General features: G+C 32.8%; 1 protein-coding gene across 1 annotated transcript; it reads left to right on the top strand.

Moving 5' to 3' along the window:
- The first annotated feature begins 51 nt into the window (after window positions 1–51).
- Window positions 52–11,151, top strand: LOC106127713 (long-chain fatty acid transport protein 4-like). Its single transcript, XM_013325919.1, has 12 exons — window positions 52–630; window positions 965–1,115; window positions 1,999–2,236; window positions 3,146–3,398; window positions 4,199–4,397; window positions 5,649–5,759; window positions 6,474–6,555; window positions 6,794–6,924; window positions 7,167–7,317; window positions 7,664–7,821; window positions 8,847–9,000; window positions 9,480–11,151. The coding sequence occupies exons 1-12, from the start codon at window positions 464–466 to the stop codon at window positions 9,638–9,640; spliced, it is 1,956 nt and encodes a 651-aa protein (XP_013181373.1). The 5' UTR covers window positions 52–463; the 3' UTR covers window positions 9,641–11,151.
- The last annotated feature ends 875 nt before the right edge of the window (window positions 11,152–12,026 follow it).

Raw genomic sequence — 12,026 nt, 5'->3', positions numbered from 1 at the left:
GCTGTTGACACTGACATTTGATTGTTGACATTTGGCTAAGCATTGTATAGTTTTTAATAATCTCCAATCCAATAATTCAATGTATACTATTATATTTACCTGAATGCACATTTCAACTATTCTTAAAACGAATTAACCATTTGAATATTTGATAAATACTTACATAATATTTCTGGCCTGATTTTAATTTTTTACTATCTAGAATACAATACAAGGATATTGTTAAAGAAAAGAACACACGTTAAATGTAAACATATGAGAAAAAATTGAGCGTATTATTGCTATTTTATTTTCATGATCATTGTGAATTTTGGCGGCAACAGTTTAAAATTTATATCGCATCGTTAAACAAGTTTAACGGGTTAGCGACCTGGCGAAGCGAAGATTTTCAACGATCGGTGTGCGTCGACGATGTTGTTGGTTTGTAACAGTTAACCGCGCTTCGTGGTGCAAAGCGGTCGCGATGATATTCGTAGTGGCCGCTATTTTAGCGGCATTTTGTGCTGTTTGGTGGTTTCTCGGATTCTTCGCAACATGCGGTGTGGGGCTCGGTCTAGGTATTTTGTATGCCCTAATATTCCATACAAGATGGTGCTACGTTGCTCTAGTCACTACACCAAGGGATATCAGGTAAACTTCCGGCTCGTACTTTGTCCTACTAAGTTATTAAGTAACCTGACCTGTTTATACATTTGAACTATGTCTTTACTATTTAATATTCCTCATTTGATTTAAATATGACAGTGCCTCCAACAGGTTATGTGTTATAAAGAACTATAAAATCATTAAGTAAAACAATGTGGGACATGAAATGATGTATTGTGTATTTCCTTCAAGATTGTTCCTTTTATTAATATTCAATAAGTTACAAATGTATACATCAAAATTATGATATAATATAAATTGAACTTATATTTTCGTGTTGTGCTATCAATGAAAAACTTAATTCTTTTTAAATTTTTAGAGCACTAATTTGTTACTTCAAGATATTACTACTTACATGGCAGTTGACGAGGAAAAATTGGACTTTGCCTGATATATTTCATTTTGTAGTCCAAAGACATCCGGAAAAACCTTGTTTTGTTTTTCAAGATGAAACTTGGACTTTCAAAGAGGTTGGTAACTCCCAAAAATAGTCCTGAAAACACTTTTTGCAAACATTTTTTTTAATGGCTTTGCTTAGGTTATTCTAAATAATCATATTTCATTGACCAATAATCTTTTAAAGTTAACTAGAAATTATTTTAATATTTTATTGGAAATTATGATCAAAAACCAATTTTACAAGAATCTTATTAGATTAAAAGAACATTAAATGTAGATAGATTAATATTTTAAGAATCCACCTTATCATATGACTGTTAACACATTCAGTGTCACTGACTCACCTGTCAAGTTCATTTTCAAACAAAAAAATTGTGGTGTGGAATGTGTTAATTGTTAAACAACTATGCTATCATGAGATGAGACTGAAAAACAAATGAATGTACATAATGAAAAAAATTTAATTGCCCTGAATGTTTCCAAACTTTATTATCAAGGCCATCACTTATTGACTTTGTAATACATGAACTGTAACAACCTTTGTTATATAAATATTAAAAAAATATGGCAGGTTGTTCTATGAATTTATGAGTTGTAGGGTATATTAGCCACCAAAAAATAACTTTGAAAGACCTTAGCTTTCTCTCATTTCTTTATTAAAACTGAACACATTTTGTTTTTATTATTGTGGATATATGCACATACACAAACACATTTTAAGAGTGTTACAACTCAATTTATAATGACACAAGAGACACGGGAATCTGCATAAATCATGTATTTTGCCTAAAAAAAAACTTTCAAGGTTCTACTAATTATTTATCAATTTAGCTATTTCTACAAAATGTCTAAAGTATGTAAATATCATGATTATTGTATGCAAAATACCATTAACAAATAATATAATCATTTTAGTTATCGCTAAAATATATTATTCTAGAATTTTTATTCTAGGTTGAAGACTTTAGTTTACGTGTATCAGCAGTACTCAAAGCCAATGGTGTAAAGAAAGGAAATGTCGTAGGTTTATTGGTTAACAATTGCCCACAAATGCCAGCGTTATGGCTAGGTAACGCAAGGCTGGGTGGTATAACACCACTCATCAACACAAATCAACGGGGAAATGCTTTGATACACTCTATTAATGTCGCCAAATGTGATGTATTGATATTTTCCGAAGAATATCAGGCAGGTATGAATATTACTACAAATATTTTTAATATCTAATATTCTTACGGTGAAGAAAAATATTGTTATGCAACTGCCCATGTCATCAAAGAATTTCAGAGATAAGTGCTAAATCAACCAATCCACACTGGGCCAGTGTGGGTGTTTATTACCTGGTCACCATTGAGTTAGAGTAGGCCTGATTCCCTCAGTATATGAAGACACTTAAATACTCAATACAACTTTTGTTTAAAACAAAATTATAAAAAAGTATAATACAGTAATTAACCAAAAACAAAAGTCTAATTGTCAATTTAAAAAGGGGGGAAAATAGTTGAATCATTGTTTCATCGACTTTTTTTGTTATTTAAGTACGATATAAACTTTTTATGGTATTCAGATCTAAGACATAAAGTTTTTTATAGCTTCTTAGTTGATATGATTCATGTGTCTGAATGTATGATTGTTTTATTAGCATTTTAAACCTATTTTGCACTAATTTTAAGACGCTATGGAAAAATGCTCTGATTGAATTTTAAACCCACTCAGTATTGTACGCAGTATGACTTAAATGCTTAATTAAGTATTATAAGTATATGTAATTATAACATTGTAAAAAACTAAATTACATAAATGTTTTATTCATGAAGATTTTTATCTTGTTTGAGATTATTCTATTACAATAGGTAATCCCACAATTTAAATATTTATTCTTATACCGTTTACACAAAATGTATCTTTCTTTGAGACAAAAAATACTTCATTGTATAAATTTTTGAATATCAACTGAATCTTTTTTGTACAACTGACACGTGGGTCATTTTTCTCAAGGTTATGTATTCACTATTTGTTCAATCCGGTTTTATTTTTTTATATGCGGCCATACGTTGACCTATAGTTTAGCCTAGCTTGTTTATTATTGAGTTAATTTCAGCCGTACAAGAGATTGCAAGTGAGCTGGGATCTTCAATTAAATTATTTAAATTTACACATCGTCCGTTAAATCCATCGAAATCTTCGGCCGATGGAAGTGGTGACAGTATCCGTGATTTCACTGCAATGTTGGAGACAACACCCCCGGCTACTTGGAGTTTGGCAGATGCAGATGGTTTCCATGGAAAATTGTTATACATCTACACATCTGGTACCACAGGTCTTCCGAAAGCAGCTGTCATTTCTAATTCTAGGTCAGTAGTACTTTTGTTATTCATCTTACTTTTTACTAATATTATAAATGCGTATGTTTAGATGGATGGATGTTTGTTTGAAGTTATTTCCAGAACGGCTGTATAGATCTTGGTAAATTTGGCACAGATGTAGAATACAGTGTGGAAGAACACATAGGCTACTAATTGAGTATTTTTTTCCGCGCGGACGGAGTCACGGGCGGAACCTAGTTAAACATAAATGTTATATTCTTTACCTAACGTACTAGTTTAGCAATTGAATTGTTAATGAGCATTAGCATTTGAGTTAAATGTACTCATTTGCTGTGGCTTGTAAAACACACCTGTTGAGTTCATTTTCATACATTAATCACGAAATGTAAGTTTGTTTTGTTTAGGATTTGATTCTTTATATTATTTTAGCTTTGATTATCGAAATGTTTTGATGTACACGGTACATGTCCATTGAGTGGCTTGCGTTGTACCCACATCGCGCCATTCACCCGTTTTACTTTCCCGCTCGACCTTATTTTCACTTTCACCAACAATCAAAGCAACAACACTTGAATCTCTTGTACTGATGGTATCAAAATGTGTCATATTTTGTATTACTTTAAAGAATAAAAAAAATTAAAGAATAAAAAAAATTAACCCTTTCACGATCGTATTCTACTTAAGAGAGGTTCACATGTACGACCTCTATTCAGTAGGTCCCCAAAGAGACAAGTACTTTAATACGCACGTACTGTGCGTAAATCTGTCGCTTAGTGGAAAAAAAGTCTAAAAATATAAGGAGTCAAACGTAGCATGTATGCTTTTAGGTTTGTGTTCATGGCATCAGCGATACATCATATGAGGCTGCAGTCTTCGGACACGATATACTGTCCGCTGCCACTGTACCACACGGCAGGGGGTGTCATCAGCGTAGGCCAGGCGCTGTTGTTCGGCTGCACGGTTATACTCAAGAGCAAATTCTCAGCATCACAATTCTTCCCAGACTGCGCAAAATATAAAGCTACGGTAAATTATTATACACTAATATTGATTTTTTTTGGAACGACTCAAAAACTACATAGTTTTACTAATAAGCTCAAAATTACTTCGGTACTGGGGTTTTAATAAGCTCAAAAACTACATCGTTACTGTAGTTTTTACTAATAAACTCAAAAACTACATCGGTACTGTAGCTTTAACTAATAAACTTAAAAAACTACATCAGTGCTGTACTTTCTGAGTTTATTGATTTCCAAACTTCCTTCGACGTTATATAAAAATATAACGGCCCACAATACTAACTGTTCAATTCTCATTTTAATCGTACTAACATACAATAAGATATATGTTTTTAATGATCGAGGAAAAACTACAGCGGAAAAACACTCGGAAGTGTTAATATATATATATGTATTTGTCTTAACTCAGTGCAAGCACGTTATCTTTGTTTACTTAGTTATTAATTTAAAATCAATAAACCCCACTGCATTATTATACTATGTACACAAATATATACGTAAAATATGTTTTAAATTTGATAAAATTAATTCTTACAAACTCATTAGATTTATGCTAATATATAATTATATATATATATATATATATATATATTAAAAATATGATTATTATATGCAAAAGTCATTAACACATAGTATAATCATTTTAGTAATTGCTAAATATTATTCTAGAATTTTTATTCTAAATTGAAGCTCATACAAACTCCTTAGTTTAATTATATTAATATAGAAGGATTTATACTAAATTAGTAGCATGGAAACTTTTATACAAACGATAAGAGTTCGAGATACAATGCATCATTAGTGTTAAATAGGTCGTCTGATATATTACGGTTATAGTACGAGAAGTGATACTGTATGTTTGAAACTGTCTTTTTATATATATTTTGTCTTAACTACTAATAGTTTATAACATTTTTATTATATATTTATGATATAAACCGATCCCTGTACGGTTCATAACTGTTAACTAAGCATATACTTCACCTTGGACTTTATTACGTTTGAACTATGCATATTAATGATTAAATTACCACTGTTTGTCATATGTTTCAATTTTAAATAACTTAATCCGAAATGCTTTGGTATGCTTAAGTAAAAATAACGTTAAAATCCAAATAATGTTATAACCAAGCTAAATAGTCATAAAAAAATGAAGAAACACAGAGAAGAATGAAGACACACAGAGTACCTGTGCTTTTTATAGATATTTATGTACTTAAAGATATTAGAAATGAGTAGTGTTGTCGTGTTACACCAGGTGGCGCACTACATCGGTGAGATGTGCAGGTACGTGCTGGCCACGCCCCCCTCGCACGCGGACACGCACCACAACGTGCGCGTCATCTTCGGCAACGGACTGAGACCACAGGTAAGTCAAAAAAACGCAGTTTTATTCCGTTGAACCCTCAAAAACTCAGTATGTCGCATTATTTACGCTAAATCAATTTTCATCAACATAAGGAAATTGATCTGCTTAAAGGTTTATTCTTTTTTTTTATTAATAACCAGCTGTCGCCCGCGACTCCGTCCGCGCGGGATTTTAAAAAGGTTCCTAAAGGGTTTTCCCGGCAATTGTTCGATTTTTTCTCACCTTTTAAATCTTCCCTAGACCTTTACGAATATGTCAAGACCAAGTTAAGGTAAATCCGTTCAGCAGTTCTCGAGTTTTAGCGAGACCAACGAACAGCAATTGATTTTTATATATATAGATAATAACTACTTGTAAAGGGAGTAAATTTAAAGAGTATTTTTTTTTTTGTTTGATTGAACTTATGAACGTTAATAATTTAAATGTAAACTGGCACGTACTACATTAGTTACAAGGAATACATTTTTAATTATGTATTAGTTTTAAATAGAACATTGTCGTATAGAAACAAGAATAGGTATGTATTACAAAATGTGGACGACCTGATTATCAGCGGGCCAATGAAGTGATTATTTATGTGCATAATAATAACCAGAACTTAAATGCTTAGTTTTATAACAATAATTTTATCAACTAAATAATATTATCTTAATTTTATTATATAAATATGCTAAAATCAACATTGTATTTTGAAAACGTGTTTTTTTATTTCAGATTTGGAAGGACTTCCTCAAGAGATTTAATATCAAACATGTGGTTGAGTTTTATGGAGCTACAGAAGGCAATGCTAATATAGGTATGCTTATAAGGAACTATACTACTATGATATGTTTTAGTTTTATGAAATACCGCGACTCCGTCTGGCCGAAATTAAAGAAAAAAACCTAATTGGTAGGCTATGTGTTCTTCCAGACTATGTTCTATATCTATGCCAAATTTCAGCCAGATCCGTTCAGTCGTTCTGGAGATATGGAGAAACAAACATCCATCCAAACATCCATAGTTTCCTATTAATAGTATTATTTTTGTTATAGCCAATACGGACGGTACACCGGGCGCCATAGGTTTCGTGTCTCGCATCTTGCCCAGTATATACCCCATAGCCATCATCAAAGTGGACCAGGAGACAGGCGAACCTATACGAGATTCCAGGGGACTGTGCCAAGTAAGCTTAAACTTTGTATTTTTAATATTCTCTAATAAAAAAAAATATTTTTACTATTACGTAATATTATTTGCTTTAGTAAAATTTAATTTACGGTAGATAATTGCGGATTGATAAAAATCGACGCAGCTTCGTAGGACTTTGTTATAATTTTCTGAATTTTGAGAGTAATTTGTACTCTGGTGTAAATATTTGTCTATTCTTTTAATTAAATTTATAGGAATAATTTATTTGGTCTATAGCTGGCAAATCCAAATGAACCTGGCGTATTCATTGGGAAGATATCGCCCAACAACCCGACCCGGGAGTACCTCGGGTACGTCGACAAGTCCGCTTCAGAGAAGAAGGTTGTTAGAGACGTGTTCAAGTACGGCGACTCCGCATTCATATCCGGTAAATACTGTTAGGAGCTAGTAACGAAGGTTTCCACTGTTGTACAAAAACATGTTTTTCAGTGTAAATACACGGTGTTACCCAAGACTTATTTTGAAACTAACTGTCGCCTGTGAATCCGTCCGCGCGGAATTAAAAAAAATAGTTGCCTATGTGCTCTTATAGATTATGTTCCACATCTATGCCAAATTTCATAAAGATCCATTCATCCGTTCTGGAGTTATTTTCTACCAAACATCCATCCATACATCCAACCTTCATTAGTAAGACTACTTGAAGCGGATATCGATTATGTTTTTGAAATGATTTATACAACAAAATAGAATATGTGGGTTTATGGTTGCAGGTGACATTCTGGTAGCAGACGAGCTGGGCTACTTGTACTTCCGGGATAGAACCGGGGACACATTCCGATGGCGCGGCGAGAACGTCAGCACCACTGAGGTGGAGGCCGCCATCTCCAGAGTCGCTGATCACCGGGACGCTGTTGTTTATGGAGTCCTGGTACGTACACAGTATTTTCATGTCATGTATGTCCAGGATAAACTTAAACTACTAAACAAAATATAATTATATTTGTTCGATACTTGTTATTTGGTACAAGTTAAAATTTAGCATAGTTTTATTCTCTATAGTAACCCTGGACTCCGTCTGCGCGGATTAAAAGAAGTCAACTAGTAGCCTATGTGTTCTTCCAAACTATGTTCTACATCTGTGCCAAATTTCATCAAAATCCCTTCTGAAGACAACTTCTAACATCCATATAACTAATTTTTCACGTTTATATTAGTAATAGAGTCTAGTCTATGCTAGAATTTTCTCTATGATTCTTAAGTTGTTCTAATAATAAGAAATTATTTTGACCTTTTCCTTGTGTAGCTTAATGGTCTTTATTATTGTTTATTTATTTATAGAATCATTAATTTATTCTTGTTGTATCTTGCTCGACTACTTTTAGCAAATTATTTTGACTTTTTTATAGAAAATGTTTTGCCGCAGCGTTTCAATTCGTTATTGCTTTGACCTTACGCAATAATGGTTTTATAATATCATTGAGTTTTTTGCCTCCGAACGAGTTGGTTTGTCAGAAAAAACAGTTAGACAAAAAGTTAGGTTTAACTGTTGAAAATAAAAACTAACTAAAAAACATTTCTTCTTCAGTCATTTACTAGTCAGATTTGTTTACTAACCGTGGGTTTCTGAGACCAAATCTGCGTTTAAAAACATATTGTTCTTTTTGTTTTGTTAAAGATACAGGGATAATGTTATGTTTTAAACAGAGATTTTGGTCTCAGAAACCCACGGTAAAAGACTAAAGGTGTGTAGACTTATAAGAAAATTACACTTAACATATTATATAAGCGCCTGATGATATTCATCCATCCATATCTAAAATAAAAAATTTCCTACTTTTAATATTAGTAAGGAGTAAGATAAATAAACTATGTTGCTTATATTAAAGAAGGTACAGTCAAATGAATAAAACTAGTTTTGTTTTCAAGGCAATACATTAATGTATATAATTGCAGGTGCCGAACACAGAAGGTCGTGCGGGGATGTGCGGCATAGTAGACGCGAACAGCTCGCTGGATCTGGACAAGCTGGCCCGCGACCTCGCCCGTGACCTGCCCGCGTACGCCCGACCTGTCTTCATACGTGTCATGTCCGCCATGGATATGACCGGTAATATCCTTTAATTATCTCTATACTCTCTTACAATTGTAAAATAGTTGGCTTCAAACTCTAATCCCCTATAAATCTTCAAAACCAATAATTTATCCTTGCATCCTGAGTATCGCGTTGAGTGCTCCGTCCACAACATTGAATCGTCCACGCTTGTCGGTCACTACATGTCAACTGTATAAAGTTCCGCCATCTTCAAAAATTGTAGCGACTTTTCCCACGATGATCGTGACAGTTTGGGAGTGACTACTTTTGGCGACTAGACCAAAAAGTCGGCGACGCGTGCCTATGACATTGTATTGTGTAAACCGCTTAACAAGTAAAATCGACGTTTTCCAAAGATTTACATCCCTTGTGTTGGCAAGGCCGAAAAAAATAAGTGTTAATGATTCATTTCTTTTCATATTTATTTTTAAAATTAAGAGTATATAGTCTGTAAATTTCCATTGGCGTTTTTTTAATTGTCTTTGTATTTTTAGGTACATTTAAAATGAAGAAAATCGATCTACAGAAAGAAGGTTTTGACCCCAGTCTGGTAAAGAATGACAAGTTATATTACTTAGATCTGAAACAAGGGCGCTACCTGCCGCTCGGTGTTGACGAGTACGAGAATATAGGCAATGGAAAAATAAGACTGTAATTATAAAGTCCCAACTAGTAATTAAATTACAAAAGTCCAGACTGACTGTACCTCTGTAAAAGGTTCATATAGACATAATCCAGAATCGTACGTACACTTGGAACTGTCAGATGACGTCAGTAGTGGTATAGCGATCTCATGTATTCTCATATGTTTGTCTTGCTCTAACGCGACAGACGAGCGTCAGTTCGAACTGTCAGATGACGTCAGTAGCGGTATAGTGGTCTCATGTATTCGCAAATGTTTGTCTCGCTCTAATGCGACGAACGAGCGTCAGTTCGAACTGTCAGATGACGTCAGTAGCAGTATAGCGATCTCATGTATCCCCATATGTCTGTCTCGCTCTGACGACGGCCATTGTTCGTACGATTCCGGCTATGTAAATGAACCTTAAGGGAAAGAAAATGTATACTTCAAATTTTAAAATCGGATATGGCGTTTAGGCTATTAGCAGTCACAAAACGAATGCTCACGAAACCTTACCCTTGTCGGGCATGAACAAAGTTCGATTCATTTTTTTTATATAAAAATTTTGTGTAACAAAAATGTGTATAAAATTAAATTTCAAAAGCAATTTTTATTTCGTTCAACTAATCGACTTAACAACAAGATATTCCTTTAGAAGTATTCTCTATTGATGGAAAAAAATATATTACTTCTGAGTAGTAAAGAAAAATATATAACATTTTTATGGTAGAACATATTTTAGTCACAACTTGACTACACAAGACGCGAGAGGTTAATGTTTATTATTACAGAAATAATAAATTTCTTTTATTACTTGTTATGTTTGTATATGTATAATTAAGTAGATCAATGACTCAAGATATTGTTTTTATTTTCTTTGTTTAAAGCATAGCTGATAACGGCTTGAATACTTTGTGATAATTGTCTATATAATAAATATTGTATGTATCATATTATTTGCCTTTGTGTAAACAATAACAAGAAAGTCAAGTGTATCGCTGTCATTTGATTTAACAAAACAGAGATAACAATATGTTTTAAACGGAGATTTCAGTCTCAGAAACTCACGGTAAAATGTGTTTACTTCAATTTCTATACGTTGATTACGTTTGAAGCTATCCTCCCCTAGGTTAAATCACGTGCATTTTTAGCGCAAAGTATTATTGAAATTTTCAAAATATTATAATAACGTCATCAGATACAAATAAATACAGGTGATATTTTAAACTACTTTCTTGTGATGTTTCGTGATTTTTAATACTCAACGATATATGAAAACCGTGTTATTGTGAACTCATTGTATGTGCTGTAAAATGTGTTAATACAAAAATTAAATGTACTTAAAATTATTGTTTTATCTATCGATATTTGTATATTTTGTTTCGTAATAATTGTTTAATTTTGAATAAAACATTGAGTCTCAAATAGCTAAAAGATTATGTTTAAGACTATTAAGGTTCTACAAATTTCACTCAGCAATCAGCTTTTTATGTCTCTTTAGGAATTGTTACTCATAAAAGTTTTTTTTATATATATACTAATTGTTAATTTTATTAGAAAAAATACTGTCCTCGTTATAGTGCGGTTGTAATGGAGAATTTCCACTGTCACAAATCTACGAGTATAATACATTCTATCTCACTTAAAAAAATGATTTTTGTACGAGTGTTTCTCTTGTTCAAATGCAATTTAAAAATAAAATACAGTGTTAAACTGATATATAAACACGGCTAAACACTCTCGTATATTCGTCCGGTGGCGGCACCGACTAGTTTCGGCGGACGCGCCGCGAAATAATACCAGTACCACTCATCCTGATGAAGGGCCCCCGATGGGCTCGGACTAGTCGGTGCCGCCACCGGACGAATATACGTGAGTGTTTAGCCGTGTTTATATATCAGTTTAGTATAATGTCTCACGAAAGTTTGAATAATTAAAATACAGTGTTATGTGGGACTTGAATTTGATTCTCGAATATTTTCTTTAGATTAAATATCATTTAGAGGGAAACTTGCGTTCTTCTTGAGTAATTTTACACTGTTTATGTATTCGATTAAATTTTAATGCCCGTCATAATTTTTTTTTTCAGTCTTATGGTTAATATTGAATTACAACTTGCCGCAATCTCAATATAATTTTCAGTACTAATTCATTCCATTATCTGAATGTATAAAGACTGAAAATTATAGCTTTTTGATTTATGTTTACACATAGTGTATAAGTTTTTAAAAGGTAATGGGGTGACGTTGCTAGATGCCTGTTTATGTAATTAAATGTGTATTTTAAATATATAACTATAGTGTATTATTTACTAATAATATTTATCAATCCTTTGCGTGAAAGTGACAATACAATAATAACACCGTGTCAATAACTATGACTCAAAAGTATGGGACTAACCGTGGGTTTTCGAGACCGA

This window comes from Papilio xuthus, unplaced genomic scaffold (genome assembly GCF_000836235.2).
Source record: "Papilio xuthus unplaced genomic scaffold, Pxut_1.1 DF824655.1, whole genome shotgun sequence".
NCBI lineage: Eukaryota > Metazoa > Arthropoda > Insecta > Lepidoptera > Papilionidae > Papilio > Papilio xuthus.
This window is presented reverse-complemented; position numbering and strand designations above follow the sequence as displayed.